At 43.1% G+C, this 24,894-nt stretch overlaps 1 protein-coding gene across 3 annotated transcripts in view; it reads left to right on the plus strand.

Annotated features, from left to right (window-relative positions):
* VPS8 (VPS8 subunit of CORVET complex) overlaps window positions 1-24,894 on the plus strand; it is a 229,822-nt gene that overhangs the window by 109,296 nt on the left and 95,632 nt on the right. For all 3 annotated transcript variants that reach the window (XM_077825651.1, XM_077825653.1, XM_077825652.1), the window contains exons 27-33: window positions 515-586; window positions 12,419-12,538; window positions 13,791-13,847; window positions 14,996-15,078; window positions 20,110-20,194; window positions 22,524-22,622; window positions 24,414-24,503. In XM_077825651.1, the coding sequence (XP_077681777.1) occupies window positions 515-586; window positions 12,419-12,538; window positions 13,791-13,847; window positions 14,996-15,078; window positions 20,110-20,194; window positions 22,524-22,622; window positions 24,414-24,503 (606 nt within the window). The remainder of the gene's footprint in view (window positions 1-514; window positions 587-12,418; window positions 12,539-13,790; window positions 13,848-14,995; window positions 15,079-20,109; window positions 20,195-22,523; window positions 22,623-24,413; window positions 24,504-24,894) is intronic.

Genomic DNA, 24,894 nt, shown 5'->3' on the forward strand with positions numbered 1-24,894 from the left:
CTCTGGCCTGTATTGTAAAGGAGGTTGGAATAGATGACCGTGATGGTTCCTTTTGGCTTTAAAATCTGACTCTGGTGTGTGCACTGGGCTAGCCATTCTCTTATCAAGCCACTGCTAAAATTGCAGGTGGGATAAAAATAACAAACTCTCAGGCTTGTGCTTCAACAGGAGAATGTTTTAATATTAACATTTTCTTTATTCATATTTTCTCTTGCGTTCACTTCTTTCCCTTCCCACTATACTTGTCTTATCTAATCAGTCTGTCTGTTCTATCACCAAAGTATCAAGTGCCTTAGAATCAGTTAAACAGGCCAACAAAAGAAAACAAGGGGACATTTGGCTCCTGAAAGATAGTGATAAAGTAACATGCTTACAAGGAGTGTGAAAGTACCTTTGTCACCCTTTTAACAAACCCTCTTGCTCATACTTGCTTTTGTTTATGGGAATAACATTGAAAAGCTTCTTCCCAAGTTGCCAAAGAATACTGCGGAACAAATTCTCTTCTCTAATGCAGACTTTTGAAGACTTTAAGAATGACAAGCAAGCAGTGGAGTATCAACAAAGAATTGTGGACATCCTGCTAAAGGTGAATGCGTGTAAAAAATTAACCCTTTGAGTTTCATTTAGACGGTATTATTCACAAAGTCACTTCAAAAGGCAGTGTACTGTAGAGTTAGGGTTAGAACAGAGGACTGATTAACAGGTCTTATGAGTTCCCTTTCCATTTCTGTCAGTGCCTTATTGTGTAACTTTCAGGAGATCACTCGACCCATCTGATGCACAGCTTGCCCATCAATAAAGTGTGTATAGTTCCTGCTGTGGTACCTGCTTGTCATGAGTGTTTGTTTGCATCTGAGACCTTGGAGGAGAAGCACTGTTTTATATATCATGGCAGAGATTTGGTTTTTTGACTGAAAAATCTTGTTTCCTGGGATTTTGTTCCTTCTCAAAACCCTGCACCCAGCTAGCTTTCCCCCAACACTGTGTATAATAGGGCCTCTTGCCCAAAGATCTCATTGTTATAGATAAATTAGATTCCTTAAATACTACCATCTGGAATCTAAAATAAATAAATTGGGGCTATTATGAATAAATATATAATCATGTGTACAATTTACAATATGTAGATTTTATTCTAAAATTTGCAAGCCATACAAATAAGACAAAAAAGGCAGTTCAATGCGAAGTTTTATGTTTTAATATTTTGAAGCAGGAGTAAACTCCCATCCAGTCAGAACATAGTTTAGGCTCAGTTCAGCTCAGGAGTCTGAGTTACAGGGCAAAGCACGAATATAGTATTTATTTTTTCACTTTTAAAAAATATCTGTAGCCAGAGCTCTAGGCTTAGGTACTGTTCAGTTTTCGAAATACCTACGTAGTTGTAGTAAATGCCTAAAATAGCACACAGCAAGGGCAGTTTTGGGGGGAGTATCATGGATGGGGAGGAAAGCATCCTTCAGTTGGGGAAGGAGGTAGACCGGGCTGTGAGCAGGAGCTACTCTAGGTGTGTTTTTTGTCAGGGCTGCTTTGTACATCTAGTCGCAGACATCTTCTGTATTTCCAACGTCACTGCAAGAAGACTATGTCCCACGCTCCCCAATAATAGCAAAATGTGAGTATCCTTTCAGCCTCCAAGCTGGCTCCTTAAAAGAGAAGCAGAGAAAGGACCCTTTCCATTTCCCTACTGAACCCCAAACTAGCAAATTGGACTCTAGGTGCCCATCTTCCTTTGCTTAGTTCCACAGTTCATCTTAGCAGATATCAGCAGTACATCCCTTTCCCCAAGCCCTTGCTCTCTAACTCAGTTTCACAAGCAGGGTCCTTAATTTGGGATTCCTGTTGTTTCTTGATGCAGACATTGTCCTGAGCCCTGTCTCTTAAACAAGAAGTAAGGGCTGGGCCACCACAAATTTGACCTAATTTTCCCCCAGTTGGGTCTTGAAGACCCAGTGTTTCTTCAATACTGTTGGGATCAAAATAGGAGAGCAGCCCTTTTAAGAATGGCTTAGAACTGTGCCTCCTCATCTTGTAGTCAGAGGCAGATAAGTGTCAGCATGAAAACTTCTAGAAATTTCAAAAGAGACTGTATTTCCAAGGTGCCTCCAAGGTGAAACACTAAGGTCCTTTTTGTCCTGCATCAGGATTAAAGAACCCTTTGCCGGGGTGGATTCAAGAGTGAGCAAAGTTGGCAAAGGATGAGTGGATCCTTCCCAGCCCCTCAGCTGATAAGTTACTGAGGGATTATTAATTGGAGGTCCTTCCCATTGGAGGCCATAGCAAAGCACTTCCTAATTTTTCCTTTATCCTCCAACTTGCGTCTGTTCATGGCAGTTTTCATTGGGGAAACAGAATTATCCCACTATCCTTGGCCAAAAATGGCCATTGCTCACCTCCATGCCAGCAGCATCTATTTCATTGCTGTACTGCATGTATGTAATTCGGGAAGAAAGGCACTGCACAAAGTATGTAAACTCATTTAACCAGAGATTGACTAGAGAGTCACGTGTCCTGCACTGGAGTCCAATGTAAGTATTTAATGATAACTGAAAAATTGAAACTACAGCTGCTTGTTAGCAAGGCACCTTGGCAGATAGACATTAAGGCATCTCTGAGAGCATCACCTGGGAATTCAAGCTTTTCTTCGAGTGATGCCCCTTGTTGTATTCCACTGTGGGTTATGCATCATGCATCCGGAGCTGGAGAATTTGAAAGTAGTTGTTGAAATGGATCTTTAATGGCCCACAGCTGGGCAGATTGTTACTGGTGTCAGTGAAAATTTGGATTCAATTTGCTCAATGCACAGCAGTTTATTTGAGAGAGCATCACACAAGCAGTAAAAGGTTATATAATAAGTCTCTCCATAAGCAGTCTCAATTTCCCAAGTCTAAACCCTCCGTAACTACGATGGCCTTACACGGTATCCTGAATGGCAAACAAAGCAGGTCCAGTCTGCTGGCAGTGATGAAGTCAGATTACTGTCAGCTCCAGATACTGCTGTCCTGGCTGGCTTTGGTGGCTCGAACAAATAGAACCCTTATCACACCAAGAAGATCTGAATCTGTTGCTGCCCCACAGGACATTTTCACTCTCCTGGATGCAGAATCCTCTCCTCCATTGGGCCCCTCCATCTCTAAGGAGATAGCATCACTTCTGAGGGAATCAAACTCCTTCTAGCAGTCATCACCCATCCCATACTCAGAATACATCTCCCCTCCAATGGCACCAAAGGTACTGCCACCGGAACTGGGATCAGCCTTCTCATTGGGAGATTCCAAACCACCCAATGAAACTTTCTTTCCTTACCCTACGTGTCTTCCACCGCCCAAAAGACCTGCGCTGGTTTGGGACCAGCCTCCACCCCATCTAAGTCTGAGCTGTTAGTCTGTTGGCCTATTAAACCCTCTTACTGGCTATATTGGGGCATGGGGACCAGAAACCCCCCTTGAGGAGTTGATCCAATATTCGAGGGAGTCACCCCTTGCCTCCCCTCTAAGGGGAAGCTCAGATCTTGGGGAGAAGGAGGAACATGCTCCGGATCTGGTGGTTCGGCTGAAACCAGTAAGACTGCCATCTTCATCCCCAAATGAAGCGGTGAGTTCTATATCTCCTTCTCTTCTCTCCCCCACCCCCGCAGTTACTTCCGAGAGTTCCAAGACCACCTTTGCAGAGTTTCTGGAGAGCTTCAGATTCCTCTTGAAGAGATCCACAACTCCCATCAGAAACTCTTGGATATCCTCCATTCCTCCATGCATCTGGACCCAACAGAATAGCTCTTCATTAATGAAGCCATGAACCATATCATAGTTCACATCACAAACAACTCTTGAGTACTGATTGAGTCATGTCTGTCTCTCTTAGGTCATATGACCTCATGCACCTACATCACCCTGTTTGCAAAACTCCACCTTTGTTGCCTTCAAACGTGGCTGCAGTCAGTATACTCTCCAAACCGCCATTCCATGAATCTCATGGTAACAGTTCTGGCCAGCATAGTGTCTTCCGTGCTATGGTGGACAAATCCTCGTCGGTATGCGTGCTCATCCACTTTCTCTTTCCCTCTCTGGACAGGACCATCATTAGATGCATCCATATTCAGGTGGGGAGCCGACATGAACAGCTGTGCAGCACAATGTACCTCAACATCTCGAGAGTCCAGTATGCACATCAATATCCTGGGGCTGTAAGAAGTCCAGAAGGCATGCAAGTCCTGTCTTCCATTCATCCACATTCACCACATCCTTATAATGTCAGACAACATTACGACTGTCTCCTACATCAACAAACAGGGAAGTGTGAGATCCGCCTCCCTGTGGGCAGACACAGTCAGTTTGTGGAACTAGGGTGATTTGATTGCCGCTACACTATCAGCAGTCTAGCTATTGGGGAAACAAAAAGTGTGCTTGCAGACTCCCTCAGCAGGCATTGCACAGTCAACAACGAGCAGGAGCTGCATGACTTGATACTGCGCAATATTTTCACTCTATGGGGGACCCCAACTAGGGATCTGCTCACCTCTCAAACGGCAAATGCACCCCACATTGCTCCAGCGAAGCCATAGGTTGCCACGCCCAAAATGGTGCTCTGCTTATTCTTGGTCAGACCAGCTCAATTATGCCTTCCCTCTGCTAGCCCTCCTGCCTCGAGTTTTATCCAAAATCTGGCACGATAGAGCATGGGTCATCTTGTTCACCCCCTACTGGCCCAGACAGTTCTGGTTTCCCAACTTTCTATGTATGTCACCCTTACCACCAATCATCTTCCCAGTGTTTTCCAAGCTCCTGACCCAGTGGAATGGCAAGATCGGGCACCCGATCTGTGTCCATACCACCTCAGTGCTTGGTATTTGGATGGGCGTCATCCTTAGAACATGCATGTTCCACAGCTATACGAGACATCTTCTCTGATAGTAGAAAGGACTCTACTAGAAAATATTAACTAGCTAAATGGAAGCAATTTTCTTGGACACATCAGAAGCAGTTTCCCAGAAACTATAACTATTCCTCTCGTCTTGGCCTATATCCTATCTTTGAAGACCTCAGGTTTGCCCAACTGCTTCTTGTGAGTCCACTTGGTGGCAATCAGTGCATACCATCCACCTTACCAGGGCCACTTGGTCTTTGCACATCCACTGACCAATAGATTCTGGAAAGGCCTGAGTAAGAACATTCCCATCTATTCAGATGCTTACTCCCCAGTGGGACCGCTGCCTAGTTTTTTTCAGTATTCACAAGTCTCCCCTTTTACCCTTCAGCATCTTGCTCCTTGTGTATCCTTTACACGAAGGTCACTTTCCTTGTAGCCATCACCTCAGCTAGAAGGGTTGGCCAACTTGGAGCGATGATGGCAGGTTCTCTGTACACTATATTCCATAAGGATATAAGGTTTCTTTTCATCTACACACCAAATTCACCCCTAAAGTAGTTTCTGAATTTCACTTTAACCAATTGATTCACTCACTTATGTTCTTCCCTAAACCCCACACTTTTGCAGAGGAACGAAGACTCCAATCCTTGATACTTGATGTACGGCGGGCCTTGGCCTTTTACCTGCACAGAACAAAACCAATCAGGCGTAAACCAAACCAATCTCCGTTCACACGATTGGAAAAACCAATCTCCGTTCACACGTTTGCAAGATATTTTGCCCTGATACAGGGCTTTTCTGCTGATGCTGCCTTTGGGATCGCAGTACTCCGCTCAGCACTATCATCTACCTCCTCACACTCTCCTACTTAGGTACTGCTTGTCAGTCACTCATAGTGGAATACAATAGGGACCATCACCCAAAGAAGAAGCGGAGGTTACTTACCTATAACTGGAAGTTCTTAGAGATGTGTGATCCCTATCTGTATTCCACTTTCCACCCTCCATCATCTCTGCTTTGGATCTTAACTGATTCTTAATGGTAGAGAAGGAACTGGACAGGCAGACGGTCTGATCTGCCCTGCCCTTTATCCCCTTGGATGGAGGCACAAGGTGAGCTAGGGCACAGGCGTGGACCAACTTACACTATTTTCGAATTTTCTGGCTCTGGACACATGGATAATACAGATAGGGACCACACATCTCTAAGAACCTCCAGTTACAAGTGTGTAAACTCCTTTTTCGATGGTTCCTTAACTGAGGCATCATTTGACTGAGGTACTCTGGGTATATCTGCTGTTGTAAACATTCACATTATTAACATGTTTTGGACGGAAATCTTTCTTGCTAGTGGACAGAACATCAGCCTAAGTGTTTTCAGTAGTGTAGGGGATGAGCTATTTCATATAAATCATGTAAATAATTTTTGTGAGAGCTAGAGCCATGTCCGTCTTTGGGAGGAGAGGAACAGTGGTTGGGAGGGACTGGAACTGGAGCAAAAGAGAATGCAGTGAAGCAGAAACAGTGACACGAAGAGACCCCTGTGAGGCAAGTGGCTAGGCAGCATGTTATCTATTGCTGTGCCAGTCACTCAGGATGGGAGCTGCTTTTGTGCTTTTGGCAGGTATGGAGAGAAGGTAAATAGCTGCTTATCCAGGGAGAGAAGGAAAGGCAAATTAGGAGAATAGTGGCAGAGCCGGCCAGGAGGGCTATTTTTATGTATATCCAAAGGTTCCAGTGTTCCCACAGCTTTTAAATCCTTTGATCTTAAATTTAGTTCTTTCACTAATTAAATGGTTCATTGAAATGAAAGGATTAGAACTGTTGACTCTCAAGACTGAGTCACATCCACCAATCTTCACTAAAAGGGTTTGCCATGTGTCATGAGACAATTGGAGGTAAAGTTTCGAAGGGCAGTCATAGTGACAGTGCCTCAGTCCTGCCTCCAGGGTCAAGTTGGATTTCTCTGCCTCCAAAGGACTGTACAGGTTAAGCCCCTCATGCTTGCTGGAGAATAGAAGCTTTAGGAGATTCTCTCAGAATACTTCATATAACAGATCTCCTTTCCTGTAACTTGATTGAATTTGAGAGAAAATATGCAGGAGGAGAATCCCTGCCTCGCACCTCCCTTGCCTGGCAGAACAGGAATAGTCAGAGCCCCTCAACAGGCAACTGTAAGAATTGCAAGTTAAACTTGTTCTGTTCCATCTCTGTGACCCTGGCATTCTGTCATTCTTCCATTCAAAAAACAGCTTAATCCGGCATTGAGTATATAGAACTCACAGCACACACGGGTGTCTGGGGCCTCCCGCAGTGTGAGGGAATTGCCTGTAGCCCTAACTCAGACACAAAGATTCAATCAAGAATCAACTGACTTCCTCATGAATCTTTGGGCAACAAGTCACAAATTTTTTCACAGGTTTTAACTGTCTGAAGAATTGCCAAATTTTATTAGAGAATTGAAAATGTTCCCCTAACTACAGATAATGGGAAGAAGGTCTTTGTTACCACAAAAAGAAAAGGAGTACTTGTGGTTTTTGCAAATACAGACTAACATGGCTGCTACTCTGAAATTTGTTATCACAGCTACTTCCAGAAGACATACCCTTTTAGCAAGCAGGACCAACGTTCCAAGTACCTCTTTCCCCTCCTCTCCTCCCCCCTGTGGGGAGCAGTTTCCTTAGTACTCCCCTACTGGCTTCCAATAAATAAACAAATCTGATGCATCATTTATATGGTTCCCTCAAAAAAATCTTCCTAATGCAATCACATGTCAGCAAAAGAAAAAGTCAAGAGAGCACATGTGGTGGCCATTCCTTCTCCAGCTCTTTCTTCCCACATCCACTCATGCCACAGGAGTGTGAGCTCTCTAAACCAGAGTCTGTTATCGTGCGGGTTGTAAGTGCTGGCTGTTTGAGATTGCTCAGGGAGTTGGAATGCAGACTAGAACCTCTGAAGATGGATGAGTGGGTAGACGATGAGGCCATAGGTATGTGATAAATGTTTTTAGCACATGGATATCTCCTCCACATATTTTGTATGTATTCTAGTGACAGCAAAAAGGCTCATCTGTTTGAGAATGAAATGTGAATTTCTGCCCAAGCTTCTTTGAAAAGATATGGGGAGAGGGCTGGGAGTAAAAACCTTCTTTAAATCCTCCCCTCCTACTAACTACAGTAGGCGGCTTCTGTGCTTTAGTGGGTACAGGCCAATGTTTGCACTGCCTTGCAAGCTGTTGCTACTGTGCTGCACTGGTGAGTTCAGAACAATGTTGCTGCCAGCTGTGGACAGGCAGACAATAGCAAATGTGTTTTTTGTTGTTTGAATTTTTATTGACCTTTTTCTTTTGAATGTATCTGCTGCCAGTGCATTAGTGATAACAATTTTAGAGACCATGATCACATCCAGTGTGTAGGTGGCAGAATCGGAGTGGAAAATCTGTTGCGGAGGTGATACTGATAAGTATTTATTAATACTAGACTCAGTATTTATTAATACTAACTCAAGTTCAGCAAACAAAAGCTTTTTTTATGTTTTACATAACATGAGTCCTCAGCTTGAGAAACAACTAGCACAGATTCCTTGTGAATTTGTGAAAGAGGAAAGGTCCCTTTTAGTGATCTAGTTTATTTGACTAGAGGAATATTTTAGTTATTTTATTTCATACAGGAACCTCCACAAATCCTTTTATAGATAATGAAACATAAGGAAAAGCAGATGATATGGGTTTACCCTTGAAACATAACATGGTGCTGTTCCATGATTAACATCATTACTGGCCCCTATCTACCTTACAGTGGTTAAGATGACCTTTATGGACTGATCCTTTATCCTGGGTTCTTCAGACTATCTTAATGCTAAAGTGAGTGTCCTGCTTCATCCAGTGTTTTCTCCCAGGCACCAAAGCTTGAGCATGGTTGAGTCCAGACACCCAAGCATAGGCATAGTCACCCTCCCATTATTCATCTGTGCATTCCTACCCAAGCAGGGGCAAGAATCCCCATTCAGGAGCGTCAGGGTGGCTCTCTGTTGTCTTTTGGGGCCAGAGAAAGATGTGAGCAGGCATAGGCTCCTTCTGTCATTCAGAGCTCCCCCAAACAATCGAACATGCCCAGGCAACCTTTCTTTTAATATAGGGCAGTGGTGTTCAGCCTGAAAGCAAAATACATTTCATCAAGGTCAAGGGGCCTCCCACAGTGTGAGGGAGTTGCCTGTTGTCCTAACTCAGACACAAAGAGTCAATCAAGAATCAACTGACTTCCTCATGAATCTTTGACACATGTTCTCTTCCATGTTCTGCTCCATTTGTGTTGCTCAGCTGACACACAGGGAACAAGTTTCCTTATCCCCAGTAAGCATGGAGCAGGTATAGCTCACATGCCTTCCTCCTGTGCAGAGGTATGGAGGGGCAGGGGGTGCTGCATGCTGCCCTCTGGCTGTCCTCGGCTGGCATATGGTCCCTGGAGGACCATTGCCAACTGGCATACGTTAGCCCTAAGACTTGTTGTTTCTCAGCTTCTCCTCTTAGAGAATCATAGAATATCAGGGTTGGAAGGGACCTCAGGAGGTCATCTAGTCCAACCCCCTGCTCAAAGCAGGACCAATCCCCAACTAAATCATCCCAGCCAGGGCTTTGTCAAGCCTGACCTTAAAAACTTCCAAGGAAGGAGCTTCCACCACCTCCCTAGGTAATGCATTCCAGTTCTTCACCACCCTCCTAGTGAAAAAGTTTTTCCTAATATCCAATCTAAACCTTCCCCACTGCAACTTGAGACCATAACTCCTCGTTCTGTCATCTGCTACCACTGAGAACAGTCTAGATCAATCCTCTTTGGAACTCCCTTTCAGGTAGTTGAAAGAAGCTATCAAATCCCCCCTCATTCTTCTCTTCCTCAGACTAAATAATCCCAGTTCCTTCAACCTCTCCTCATAAATCCATGTGTTCCAACCCCCAATCAAGAATACTGTGGGAGACCATGTCAAAAGCTTTGCTAAAGTCAGGGAATAACACGTCCACTGCTTTCCCCTCATCCACAGAGCCAATTATCTCATCATAGAAGGCAATTAGATTAGTCAGGCATGACTTGCCCTTGGTGAATCCATGCTGACTGTTCCTGATCACTTTCCTCTCCTCTAAGTGCTTCAGAATTGATTCCTTGAGGATCTGCTCCATGATTTTTCCAGGGACTGAGGTGAAGCTGACTGGCCTGTAGTTCCCCGGATCCTCCTCCTTCTTTTTTTTAAAGATGGGCACTACATTAGCCTTTTTCCAGTTGTCTGGGACCTTCCCTGATCGCCATGAGTTTTCAAAGATAATGGCCAATGGCTCTGCAATCACATCCGCCAACTCCTGTAGCACTCTCGGATGCAGCGCATCCAGCCCCATGGACTTGTGCACGTCCAGCTTTTCTAAATAGTCCTGAACCACTTCCTTCTCCACGAAGGGCTGATCACCTCCTACCCATGCTGTGCTGCCCAGTGCAGTAGTCTGGGAGCTGACCTTGTTCATGAAGACAGACGCCCCTTTTGCTGGGCTGCCCTTGGTGGCTGCGTAGGGTGGGGAGCCATCCTTTGCTAAGTGCTCTCTTTGGGACTCCCAAAACTCAGCACAGAAGTTGGCAATGGAGCAATCAGTGTTGGTTCCCCCCCTTCTCTGATTCAGCAAACAGCCAGTGTGGGAGCTGTTGAGCAGCTGCAACAAGAAAGGCAAAACAGCTGTGCAGAATGCTCCTGGCTCACCAGAGCTGCTTGGGGGCTGCTAGGAAGAAGTGGAAGGCAGTTGGGGAGGCAACGCCTCCTTCCTCCTGTATTGGTGAGGCTGATTCAAACACCTCAGTTTAACAATCATATAGTACAGCTCGGGAAACTCTGACACTAAGCACCCCTATATTCACACGTACGCACTATTGTAATAGTTTCTTTCTTGCACAAAGATTATGTTGAGCAAAGCCTGTATTTTGCTAGATTAAGTTCTAAACTTTTAGATTCAGGTTTCATTTTTACTTCCTTATAACACTGTCTAACTTTCTCCCTTTTACTTAGCAATAGGACATAGGTTAGGTGATGCTAACAAATTTGTTTTATTTTACTATAAACTAACTCAGTGCTATGCTTAAAGAGAAGAGTGTATTTACCCCCGTTAAATTAATAAGCTGTGATGTGGGTTTTGTCTGTTTACAGGAGCAAAGGACCTGTCCAGGAGAGGGCTGGGCACTTGAGGGACATTTGGGGGAAATTCAGGACTGGAGTGTGTTGGGGTCATCTCTCTGGTTGTAACCGAGGCTGTTGGAAGTCAGTGTGTGACTGATGTGTTATTGGCAGGCTGCTGGGATCACAGCTGCTGGACCAGGTTCTGCAGCCGTGAATGCACAGACATTCAGGTGTGACCTGCATGCTGGTAGGCAGGTTGTGAGCAGCCCAGGTTGGGAGCTACAAGAGCAAAGCATTGGGAAGCACCCAGGATTACAGGGCAGTTAGTGAGACAACCCCTCACTGGTTTGGACTGCACCCCAGAATCGGTCTCTTAATTCATAATCAAATGATTTTTTTTCTCCTTAAGTCTCCCTGAAGGGCTGCAATTTATAGGCTCTAAGTACTCAAGTTGGAAACTTTTGGCCTGGGGGCTCCTTAGATACTGAGCATGGCTAAAAACTTGCTCCTCTTAATTCTGCTGCTTCACAGGCATTCATGCTTGGGAACAGCACCCCATTGTACACATGCACAGGCAATGAGACCCTCCTGTTCATTCAGTAACTTATTTCCCAGAACATAGCCACAGATTTTCCTGTAGGAGTCCCCTCCCCAGACAGTGAAGTCTAGGCACAAATATCCCCTTTTTATTCCAGGGCTCCAGACAGCTAAGCTTGTTCAGACTTCCCTTTATTGAGAGTCCTTAAAGTACCAGAGCATGTGTGCAAATTCACACTCTTGGAAGCACAAGCACAACCCTGTCTCCATTCAGTCAGGTGCCTCTACCATAGTAGTGAGTGTAGGCAGTCATGCACTTCATCTCTTCAGGTAACCATGTCTGAGTATGCCTTCCTTGTTAATTCAGGAATCCTCTTACCCAGCCATAGAGAGATGCATATAGTTGCTTGGGTATCTAAGTGCAGCCCCACCTGGCTTCCCCTGTACTCCCTCTGTTCCAGGCACTTGTGCCTTTTTTCCAGCTTTCTCTTATGTTGCTAGTCATGCACTTGCTTTCTAACTGGGACATCTGAGCTAATCTGAAATGGGAGCCAAAGCTACTTTTTAAAACCATGCAGGAACGAATACCCCACAGGGTGACTGTTAGTTTCATTCACAATCTTCACGACAGAAGTACATTATGTTGAATGGGCACGTAAGGAAGTAGCAGGCTTGATCACTAAGCAGAGTTGTGATGCCACAACTTGGAAAGTCTGTAAGATGCTGTGCTGCTCTCTAAACACCTCAGAGTTCACTCTGGTACAGCTAGTGTAACTTCTAGTGTGTCATGCTGTGGCGTCTTGTTTTGTGTGTTTCAAAGGTGACTGCATAATGGATAAATCATGTTTGTTTTTTCTCTCGTTCACAAGGTTATGGTGGAAAATTCTGATTTCACCCCATCACAAGTTGGCTGTCTTTTTACTTTTCTTGCCCGGCAGCTCGCTAAACCCAACAATACGCTGTTTGTAAACAGGACGCTTTTTGACCAGGTAAATGTTCCATTGTCACTGAGGAAACCTCAGCTATATATGGAGGTCTCTGACATGCAGGTTCCACAAATAAATTGAAAATTGCACTGTAGGCTCAGGTGTACTAAAGATCGGTTACCTGCCACATAATAGGTGGGATACTGGTTTGGGGGCTCAGTGGTTGTGATTTCAGAAACAACACGGAGAAGGCAGCACAAAAGTGCCAATGTTTTAAATACTTGTTCTTATTTCAGCCTGCTGTGATTTATGTAATTATGTGAGATATGGGAGAAACTTCTGCTTCTGACCCCTCCACATATCTCCTGAGGTGAAGACAGTGTGCAGTAACAATGTTATAGTGTCTCTTTAACTTTTATTTTTCCTCAGACCCTGGAGTCTTTCCTTGCCATGGAAAGGCAGGCTTCCATCTGTTTCCTATAGATTTTGTGTGTTTGGGGAAAGTGCGGGTGTTGGGAAGGAGAGAACCAAAATGTTAATCTTTTGACACTGGCTGCAACCGTCTCCCTGAGAACAGTATAGTCATGCCACTAACTGTGGGGTGCCAGAATAAAGGGCTCAACAGATTACCTGATTTAAGCATGTATCAATTAAGTATAATATATATGGATTTGTATAAGGAATGGTTTAATACACAGCATGTTTCCATACAGTCTGAAACCAGGGTATGCTGTACCTTACTAGGGGTTTGCACCAATTGGTGTACCAGTGCATACAAACCCTAGAGCAGGCAAGTCTATAGGGGTTATACTAATGGATAATAGCGTATTTAATGAAAGGCCTCAGAGCCTTAGAGTAAGGCTCCACAAACATCTGAAAGTGAATGGGTGACTATAAAAAGTAATTTTCCCTCTGCTGATACTCTCACCTTCTCGTCAACTGTTGGAAACGGCCAATGTCCACCTTCATTGGATTGGCCTCCTTAGCACTACAAAAGTAATTTTCCCTCTCTTGATATTCACCCCTTCTTGTCAACTGTTGAGAATAGGCTACTTCCACCTTAATTGAATTGGCCTTGTTAGCACTGCCCCCCCCCCCCCCCCCCGCCAAACTTGGTAAGACAACTCCCATCTTTTCATGTGCTGTGTGTGTGTATACTGCTTTCTGTATTTTTCACTCCATGCATCTGATGAAGTGGGTTTTAGCCCATGAAAGTTTATGCCCAAATACATTCGTTAGTCTCTAAGGTGCTACAAGGACTCCTCATTGTTTTTTTTAATATATAATGAAAATAGTCATCTTTCTCCTTGACCAGGTCCTTGAATTTCTATGCAGCCCTGATGACGATTCCCGACACTCAGAGAGACAGCAGGTAGCAATCTTTAGAGATGTATTTCACTATGTGTAAGAGACAAACTGATCAAAAAAAGAAGTGCTAGGAATTACCAATCTCTAGAGGAGGGTTAAACTGGTCAGAAGACAGAGAATGAGTGACCACAGGCTGTATTGGAGCTAATGTACCAAAATGGAAGCTTTCATTGGGAGATGGGGGGTGGGAAAGGAGGGCAGAGCAGGGCACAGCCAGGAGCAGTGGCATAACAGGGCCTGGAGGTGGGTACTATAGATCCCAACTACTGGGGTCTGAAACAGCCCCTTAAAGAGAGAGAACCTTTCTCCTGTCCCCAAATGAACCAGGGCCATCAGGAATCTTGTAATCTAGACTCCTGCAGAAAGTATGACGCACATGGAGTTAACGTGGCATTTGTCTAGGTTTAGCTGGGACAATGCATTCCCCCCACGCTGCTACCACTGCGATATCTGGTCTCAAGTGTTTTACTTCAATTCCTATTTATGCTTCAGTCTCACTAGGTCTTACATGTACCTAAATGTTGTCTTTTTCCTGACATGTATAGCCTGCCTATCTCTGTAGAAGAATAACTGATGCTATGGGAGAGCTGGAGTTGGAGTAGAAAATGAAAATGTTCCCACTTAAAACCAGGACAAAATATGCAAATATTTAAAAGCCAGTTGAAGTAAAATCAATGCAGCTGTCTCACTTAGACAAGGCCTAAGTTTAGTTGCTTTTGTTTAATAATTAGTTTTCCAATTTGTAGCCTCTTAATTATTTTCCTTTATCATCCTTGCAGCAAGTTCTCCCTCTCCCTGGTGGGTCGTGTCTTATCACCTTCTCTGACATTAAGTTAATTAATTGGGAAGATCCAGGCTACTTGATTTTCTCTGTCATTGAATTTCCTTCGTAACTCCTGCTCCCTGTTGCTAGGGTATCACTGGCAGAGAAGGTCACCCATTTTCCTGTACTTGTCTTGTGTTTGATAGCACCATCAGGAAAATCCTTGGGAAATGTGACCTTCAGATTGATGGAGAACTGAAAGTAAACTAAAACCCAACAGTAATATTTGGTTTTAGGTTGCAAGCTCTTTCAGACAGGTACAATCTTTGTTTGATCTGAGGCTGTAATACTACCACAAAACAAATAATAATTATTGAATATCTCTTCAGGTCCTTTTAGAACTACTGCAAGCTGGAGGGATAGTACAATTTGAAGAGAATCGTCTCATCCCTATGGCAGAAAAAGCTGAATTGTAAGCTTTTTTGGTTTTACAGTGTATATTACCTGGTTTTTAAAAGTCCTCCTGTAGCTCTCTCAGCCATTCTAATCATCACTGAAGATATGTAGTCATTCCAAGTATCTCACTGCTGTTCTGCAGCTGTGCTTGGATTTCTTTCCCCCAAACATATTCACTTTTATTTCCTTATTATCAGTTTGTATCTAATCTCTCTCAGTCCATTTGTATTTAATGTCATCCTGATTGTTTTCAGTTCTTCTTAGCAGTACTTTCTGCAGAGCTGTATGAACCTTCCAGAGTGGAACCCCAAATCATGTGAAACTTGACTAGCTTTGAATTTGATTCCATCATGGAAAGTAAAATAGTCAGGTTTCACCTGGTCTATGTAGGGCATATTGTAATGACTGTAATGTAATGATGGGTGACTATGGAGGATGGGGGGGGGGTCCACATCCTAAAGGAATTTACAAGTACAGTACAGACCCATTTACGCACAGATGTTGGGAGTCAAGCCGTCACGACCATGTGTTAATGGACCGTGGGTTAGGAGGGCCATGCTGAAAGAAGTGTCTTATGATTCACTTAGAAAAAAAGCCATTAATTTCTGCTCTTTCTGGCTCGAATTTTTTTCCATCACAATTATAAAGATGTTCTTCGTGGTAGTCTTCATTTGTAAAATAGATTTTAACTTGGTGGGAAATGCATTTGTGGCCAATACGTTGGCTGATCGGCTTTCTCCAGAAATCGATACCTGCGGTGTGCCATGACACTTTTAAAAACGACTTATAAACCCCTTGCTGGCTTGGAATGATTCATCCCCCATTAAATTTCCAAATTTTGTTGCTTGGGCTTGAAGAATTGGCCCACTTAGCAGCATTCCTTTCAGCCTTTCGTGAGCAAACCACGTGCACATGGCTTTGTTTATTGTGGGTTTTGCTGAATAGCGCACATGTTTTCGCTTAAGCCCCACAGCAGAATCAATATTTTGTACAAAGCCATTCAGTTTAGATTCATTTTTTAGCCATCTTTGGAGAGTAGATTTGGCAGTCCCAGTATCTTTTGAAACTTTGGCCTGGGTTTCTCTGCTATTTTCTCACTTTTCTTCTACAGTGTAGGAATGCTGATTCTTGCCTTCGACCATTACATTAGGCCTACGGTTAAAATTTTCTAATGTAGTGTATATATATTACTATATAACTACTATATATTATATATCTCTCTAGCATGACAATGACTAAGCGTGCGCGATACGTCTTTACCAATATCGGTAAAGACGTACAAAACATTTCCGCTCCACTCTTCCTGTTGATTTCTATGTCAGTGAGTTAGTGAGCAAATATGTAGTGCTACATAGCAAGTTCCTGTACCACGTGTTAACAAGTCTTGCGTGTTAAATAGGTAGCACTGGGAGGCATGGTGCTACCGCGCATTAAGCGGATTCACGCGTAAACTGGTCTGTATTGTATCTGGGGATTCAGATCAGCCCTCGGGTTGCCAACCCTAAAATCAAACAGCAGACATAAACCAATCTTTCAGAGGTGCTGAGAATTTCCACCATTTCCTTTGGCAACTTTACCCCTCCTGAAAGTATTCTCAGTCTTGTTTGGGTTCAGCCAACAAATAGGCATCCAAGCCGCAACCTCAGACATGGTGAGCTCTTTTTCCCCATACTAGGAAGGACAGAAGCATTGGAAATATAAAGGTGGGTGGCATCTGTTTAATGAAGACAAGCAAGTGCTCAGTTCTGCCTTTCAGTAGCACTCAGAACAGGTCACTCAAGCAATGTTGTCAGTCCCTGGTAAGGCCTGCAAATACATCAGTGACACCATGTGGTTAGCAGCATTGTAAAACAGTTGATAGCTCTGGGAATCCACATGTATTCCTGATCATCTTCCCTTGTCTGGAAGAGATCAGTCAGGAAGCTGTACCAGTGCAGTTCCTCTATCATAGTCTGCTGTAAAGGCATATTGACGGGAGTCCATCAGCAGGCTTGAGGCCTGGCACACAGACCATGCTTGCTTCAGTTTGGACACTGTTTTTACGTAATTTCTTCCTGGCTTTGGAAACAAAACTCAATGTTAGATATGAAAGCCGACCAACAGTAGCAGCACTTCATATGCCACACTCCACTATGCATTCCTCAGACAACATGTTTAGTCTAGAGTTGGCTGTATTTTGAAAATAAAAACCAGCACACTCCTTTGCTACCCATCACTGGGTTGCCCATTTATCCTACAGTAAGACTTTCATGTTGGAGGGAGGCAGGTGGGATGAAGGTTGGACCACAGTCTTGTGATGGGGAAGAACAGCTGAAGCATGGCAGTGCCTCATTCAGTGGAGCTTATCATGAGCCAAATGGGGAAAGAATGGATGAGAGTTGGAGAAGAAGACTGACAGGCTCTGTGACAGGTTGGGTCACAGAAACTCCCTTGGGACTGCCAATTGATGTGCTGAGACTACCCCTGAGCCCGTTTTCCCTGGCAGCGTGGGACTTCAGAACCCTGCCTGGTTGTGCCAGACATGCTTGCCTGCTACAACCACAGCCCCAGGTCTGAACCATGTCTCTCAAAAGCTGCAGGCTTAACTGAAAACAGCTTAAGAAGTGTTCCTGTCTCCAACACTCAGGTGCCCAGCTCCCAATGGGGTCCAAACCCCAAATAAATCCATTTTACCCTGTATAAAGCTGATACAGGGTACACTCATAAATTGTTTGCCCTCTATAACACTGATGGAGAGAGATGCACAGCTGTTTGCCCCTCTCCCCCAGGTATTAATACATACTCTGGGTTAATTAATAAGTAAAAAGTGATTTTATTAAATACAAAAAGTAGGATTTAAGTGGTTCTAAGTGATAACAGGCAGAACAAAGTAAATTACCAAACAAAATAAAATAAACCATGCAAGTCTAAACCTAATACAGTAAGAAAATGATTATAGATGAAACCTCACCCTCAGAGATGTTCCAGTAAGCTGCTTATACAGACTAGTCTCCTTCTAGTCTGGGTCCAGCAATCACTCACACCCCTGTGGTTACTGTCCTTTGTTCCAGTTTCTTTCAGGTAGCTTCTCCACCCCCAAAGGATATCTCTTGAGCCAGCTGAAGACAAAATGGAGGAGTCTCCCAGGGGCCTAAATAGACTTTCTCTTGTGGGTGGAGACCCCCCCCCCCTTTTTCCTATCCAGAATCCAGCTCCAAGATGGAGTTTTGGAGTCACATGGGCAAGTCACATGTCCATGAATGATTGAGTTCCTTACCAGCCAGGCCACATTCCTGGGAAAGCTCAGGTGTGGATTGGCATCTCCAAGTTCATTGTTAGCTTAAGTGTTTCTTGATTGGGCACTTACTGAGAATAGTCTTTTCTCAGGAAGCTGACCAACTGCTTCACTGAGGCTACTTAAAATTAAACAAGTACATAGCTAATATTCATAACTTCAAATACAAAAATGATACATGCATACAAATAGGATGAATATATCCAGTAGATCATAACCTTTGCAGAGATATGTTACGTGGCATATCTAGCATAAAACATATTCCAGTTATGTCATATTTACTTTCATAAGCCTATTTTCATAAAGCATTACGGGGTGCAGCATCACAGGCTCCACTGATTCTTGGGATCCTATGTTGTTGTTGTTAAAGTTGGTTCCCAAAAATTGCATTTTCTGCTGTGTAAACAGGTGTCTCATTGTTTGGGAGCACTTTTGCTGAAAACTTGTTTTGAAGCTACACAAATTCACCTAGAAATACAATGCAAATCTCAGAACCCTATGACATTTTGTTGTTTTTTATAGTTTTTCATTTTATTTTTCAGGAATTTTGTGTTTAATTTTATCCATTTTGTCCACATGGGGGTGCTGGGTCCTGTCCCCAGGCAGGAGTTTGCTGATTGAGCCTGCCCAGTATTCACCCTGCAGAGGTAGGCCTGGCTTCCCACAGCTGACATTGCGACCTGATGTACAGGGTTGCAGTGCCGCTCAGGTTTGGACTGGCTGCCCTTCTGCCATGATGATGGAGAGGCAGCCAGGCCAAACATGAGTAATATTGTGACCCTGTGCAGCAGGTTGCAACGCCTGGAGTGGGAAGCTGAGGCCCAGCCCACAGGGTAGGAGTCATTGCTGTGATGAGAGTTTTTCATTGTATTTTGTTTTATCTTGTGTTTTGTTTTTGTGGTGGTCTGATTTGCGAAAAACCTGGGGCTCTCAACAGTGTTAGTACTTAACCGTGGGAACAACTTACCCAGAATGATGAGGTGGATTCTCCATTATTTACAGTTTTTAATCAAGATTGGACTTCTCTTCCTAAAAGATCTGCACTTGCTCAGCTAGAAGGTTCTGTACTTGATGCAGCAATTACTGAGTGAGAGTCTCTGACTAGGAAGGAGGTCAGACTAAATGTTCATAATAGTCTCTTCTGGACTTAATCTATGAATCTGTGAAAAATGGCAGAAGACAGTCCTGAAAGAATTCTTTATTCTCTGACCAATAAGACACTTTTTGAAGGGGAAAACTCAGATTGTTACCAAGTAATTGGTTTACTTGAGGGGTGCCAAACCTGTCTGAAGGGGGTTGGACTAGATGACCTTCAGGGGTCCCTTCCAACCCTGATATTCTATGATTCTATGAAGTAGCAGTGCAGAAACAAAATGCAGCTGATCATCCCTGTAATACAGCTGTTTTCCCTGAATCCTCAGTTTTCTGTCTTGGTTTCTAACCAACAGCCCAGGATAACCATTCAGTTCCATCACAAATGATTGGAGATAATGAGCAGGTTTCTAGGGGCAGCATCTCTTCCACTCACAAAGGCAGCAGGGAAATATTCCTCCAGGATTTAGACAGGACACTTCATTAATAATTAGAATTATACTTCTAATGCCCATATTATATTATTATTTATAAGTTACATATTTATCCCCTCATGTCTGGGCTGTGTAATTGTTTTCTGCTGCCTCAGAGCTGAGAGTGAGATGGACATTCTATACTCTATTTCTTATCTGGTGTCAAAGAGCGGAGTCTTTCTAACATGGAAAACTTTCTTTATTTCAGCTATCAAATTTGTGAGTTTATGTATGAACGGGAGCATCTCTATGACAAAATCATTGATTGTTACTTACGCGATCCAGTGAGAAAGGTAGGTAAATATGTGATGTTCTTAACGTTTCCTCAGCCAAGAAGAGAGTAGCTCCTCTTCCCCCCTGTCATCGACCTTGTAAGGTTAGAACCCCCTCCTTTTCTGCCAACCCTGGGCACATGCTGAGTCCTGGTCTACGCTAGAGAGTTCAACTGGTTGTATGTAGCAGTTAATTGTTTTATGCTGATTTTCAGTGTGTCTACAGTACCCATCTTGAATGACTGTAAGGTTTGCTTTTGCATCCATACTAGGGCTCTTTTATGCTAGTCCAAGTGAGTTGGCTGTCATTAGCTTTCTAACACAAGTGGGTGAAATTGCGTCTCAGCCAACTCTTTTAAAACTCTTGAGTGCAAATTATCCAGTCCTGCTGACCCTACATATTTTATCTTTAGTAGACGCTGTTTAACATCCTTCTTATGGTTATGGTTGGAATAGAAAGTATTTAATCATCCTAGTATATGAATACATCATCCAGCTTATTTCGAAATGGAGAACAGAAATATTTATTGAATGCTTCTGCCTTGTCTTTATCATTATTGATAATTTACCCTCTTCATTTAGTTATGAACCTAAACCGTTATTACAATTCCTTTTGTTCCTAATATATTTTTTTAAAATCTTTTTATTATCCTTAACTTAGCTGGCCATAGATTTTTCTTTTGATACTTTCATAGAGTCTGTGGCCAGAAGAGGTCATTATGATAATCTAAACCAACTTTCTGTAATGTCTGTTTAATTCTGATTTATATTCATTGTTATCAACTTCCTGTTTTTTCCACGTGTTATAGATTATCTTTGTATTTTTTATTGTTGCTTTCACTTCATCGAACCAGGATTTTTTTAAACTGATGCAGCATTCTTAAATGCTTACGGGATTTGTATTTAGTAAAATGTCCTTAAAAATTCTCAATTCTCATCTAGATTTGATTTTTTTTTTTCCCCTCCCAGTCAGTTTTACAATTGATCTCTCTAGGGTAGTTGAGGCTTAGGTTAGTGTCCAAAAGTCACCACCTTCTTGGGGTTTGTCTTGGTTAACTTAAACCACAACACAACATACATCTGAGGTTAGGCTTGCTCCTAAGTTTGGCATGCTCCCAGTGTTTCTCCCAGCAGTTCCCTTCTGTCCCTGCCCATGATTCCCTCTCCTGAGAGAGACTTCAAACCCCTCTTATTTTCTGGCTGCAATTAAGTGCTCTTTCATTAGGTCAGTGAAAATTACTCTGCATTTTTCTGCCCAATTTCCACATCTGACAGCAGCATGACTCAGTAGAAGAGCCTTGCAGCTTCTCTTTTTGGAATATTAGATCTGATATTGCGAACTTCTTATAGACTTGCAGGCTGAAATCTATATGGGAGAAGGAGAAAAGTAGAAGTGAAAAGAAAAGTGGATAATAGAGACAGGTAGAAGAAACAGAGGACTAGAGAGAGTGATAGGTGGAAGTGGGGAGGATAAAGGAGAATTGGTGAGCTGCTGAGGACGACACAGGAGAATCTTGAAGAGAATGTGAGCAATAGCAAGCAATACAGTGGGAAGGTGGGAGCAATGACCTTCACTCTGAAGGAATACTCTCTTCCCTCCTTTCATCTGTTCTCTTTGTCAAGGGGTCACATTCCATCCTCCCCAGAAGGGAAAAAGATGACTGCTCTAATAACTGAGGAGATCCAAGTAAAGCTACTCTTTGTCAACAATCTCAGCCACTTCTTTTCACATACAGTTCTACTCCTCCTCATACTTTCCCTTTGTTCCTTTAGGAACTACTTTAGGTCAAACCCTAACTATTACCAGTAGCTGAGGTTGTCCAACAGTTTAGTCATTGGAAGTGGCGCTTCCCAAGGTGGGCTAGCCCTAGTACTGCTTCTGAAGTGCGCTCCTTCTGTGACTGTCTGTCTCAATTCTGTGAGCAGAGTTATGATGTTAAAACCTCCCTATCCGTTTATCTTCACCTCTAACAACCAAAGGTTTCAGAGCAGCAGCCGTGTTAGTCTGTATTCGCAAAAAGAAAAGGAGGACTTGTGGCACCTTAGAGACTAACCAGTTTATTTGAGCATAAGCTTTCGTGAGCTATAGCTCACTTCGTCGGATGCAACCGATGAAGTGAGCTAGAGCTCACGAAAGCTTATGCTCAGATAAATTGGTTAGTCTCTAAGGTGCCACAAGTCCTCCTTTTCTTCTAACAACCAACGAAATCCTTAAATAATCAATTGTCCACGTTGCAAATACAGTTTAGTGGGTAGTCTGAAAATCACTGTGTCCAAATAAGTGAGTTTGCAAGCTGTCATTGATGCACTTCCCAGAACATACTATACCTTCTTAGTTCATGCCTTTCAGGAAGAAGTGTTCAACTACATCCACAATATCCTATCCATTCCTGGGTACAGTGCCGAGGAGAAGCAGTCAGTGTGGCAGAAGGCTATGAAACACATTGAGGTACAGCATAGACTGAATTGCTTGTTTTTCTGAATTTAAACCAATTTCTCCCTTATCCACCTTGTGCTTCTTTGTAGGCAGGAGAGTATTGTCTTTGAGAATGGCATAGCTGGTTTTGGTAGGGTTTATAGAAGAGGAGTTTCCTGAAGAACTGCAAAGGAGGAATTGATAGCTGCTATACATTTTGTCTTGTGGTGTGTGGGTGTGTATTTTCAGTAGTCACATAGTGCATGTTTACTGTGCATTCCATCAAAGCACTCGACAATGCACGCTGAGCTGGTGTCTTGTAAAGAAGACAATATCCTTATTTTACAGAGGCAAACTGAGTCAAAGAGAGGTTAAGTTAAAATCACACCGCATGTGAGTGGCAAAGTCAGGAATACCACACACACAAATCCTGTTTCCCAGTCCCCTGCTCTAACCAATAAACAGCTCTCCTTCCCCTTTTTCAAAGTTCAGTACAAACACAATTTTAAAAAGCTTGAGACAAAAATTGTCAGCTATTCGTATAACACCGAAGTGGTGGATATTATTTTATTCATTTGGAGGCCAAGTTTCTGGTAAATTACTGGTTTTCAAGTTAACTTTCGTCATCAAAACTATATTTCAATGACAGTGTAATTATAGGGCTGAAAAGCTGTTCTTTCTTGGTACATTATTTTTCACGATTGTTATCTTGCAGGATGAAAAATCTCTCTCCAAAGTAGGCTAAACAATTATCCTCCATGAGGATTAATGATGTACCGAATTTCATTTGAAAATGATCATTTTCAGTTGTTATTTAAACTTAAACTCAAAGCTTCTAATTGTTTAACTTTGGGTGACTGTAAATTATGATTCATTTTATGTGAAACTTGGCAAAAGAAATCACTCTGACCTAATCAAATTGTCCATTCCTCGTCTGAAAAGAATATTTTTGCCAAAGTTCTGAGTAGTTGTAAGGTAGGCTTTGCTAGAAACACCTTTTATATTGCTTTAGTAGTGGCCCACTATAATGTATCTATTGTGCTAGTCCCTGAATAGTGCTGTATCACATTCTTTCAGTGCTTTTCAGGCTCCTTGGTGCCATATTTATATGTGAATAACTTACTCTTACCAACATAAATGCGTGAGTGGAAAATTAATCTATGTATGACCTGTGAGGACAGTATGGAATTGAGGAAAAAGTGCTTCTAATCAGAACAGAATGAATTAGATAAATTCACAAAGGAAATTCTTTTTCCCTTCACCTGCCATCCTGTCTGGTTTTGTTGTAGTGATACTGCCCTGGTGAAGAACAATTCCGTTGTAGGTTTCCTAACAATGTCAGATACGATATAGAGCCTTTTTGTCCCTGGTTTCAGTCCAGCTGAGGCCTGTATTGATCGGAAGTTATCACCGTTGGAATGCCAACGAATGGCCTGTGAAATTAGTTGATGGTTTTAGTCCACTTCCTGCACAACAGGAGCCACATCACCAAAACACCTGCACAACTGGCACTAACTGGAAGTCTTGTCAGAGCAACAGGGGTGGAACGCAGGGAAGAAGAGCTGGTGAGGTGACAACTGCAGCTCAGGATTGAGGCCCATGCGTCACCAGTATGAGGATTTTTGTGCTCTGTCCTGCCTGTTCTGTACCTCTTAATCTTTTTTAATTGTTGCTTCAAAAGCATTCCTCACCCACTGTTACTACACTTCTAGTTATGGTCATGTAGATTTGTAGGTATAGTACAGTATGAGTGGGATCAGCATTAATGCATGATCCTGTAGTTTGTAAGACTAAAGGTAGTGTATTTTCTCCCTCTGTCTCCAGGAGCTGCTGTTACTGAGCCCGAATAAAGCGGCAGACCTGATAGCCACTCACTTCAATGACCAGATCGAGGGAATCATTAAAAATCTTCAGGTAAAAACTTGCAAACGCACTTTGGATTGAACTATGTTTTTATAATTGAATCAGGTGTTTCTCAGCATTGGCTTTGGCCATGTTCACAGGGATTTTCAGACCAGCTCAAGCTGGAGGTCCATCTAGTCCAGTCTCTGACAGTGGCCAGAACCAGCTGCAACAGAGGAAAGTGTAGAAGCCCCTGAACTGCGCATTTATGAAATAACTTGTTGCTGGGAGAGTTTCCATCCAACCCCCTGCCTGAGGTCAGTTGTGTAGCCTGAAACAGAAAGGTGTATTTCTTCTTCGAGTAGTGTCTCTATGGGTGCTCCATAGGTGTATGTGTGTAGGTGTATGTGTGCCTCTGCACCTCTAATTGAAGATTTTTGGTAGCAGTGTCCCATTGAGTCCT

Source organism: Eretmochelys imbricata, chromosome 9 (genome assembly GCF_965152235.1).
Source record: "Eretmochelys imbricata isolate rEreImb1 chromosome 9, rEreImb1.hap1, whole genome shotgun sequence".
Classification (NCBI taxonomy): Eukaryota; Metazoa; Chordata; order Testudines; family Cheloniidae; genus Eretmochelys; species Eretmochelys imbricata.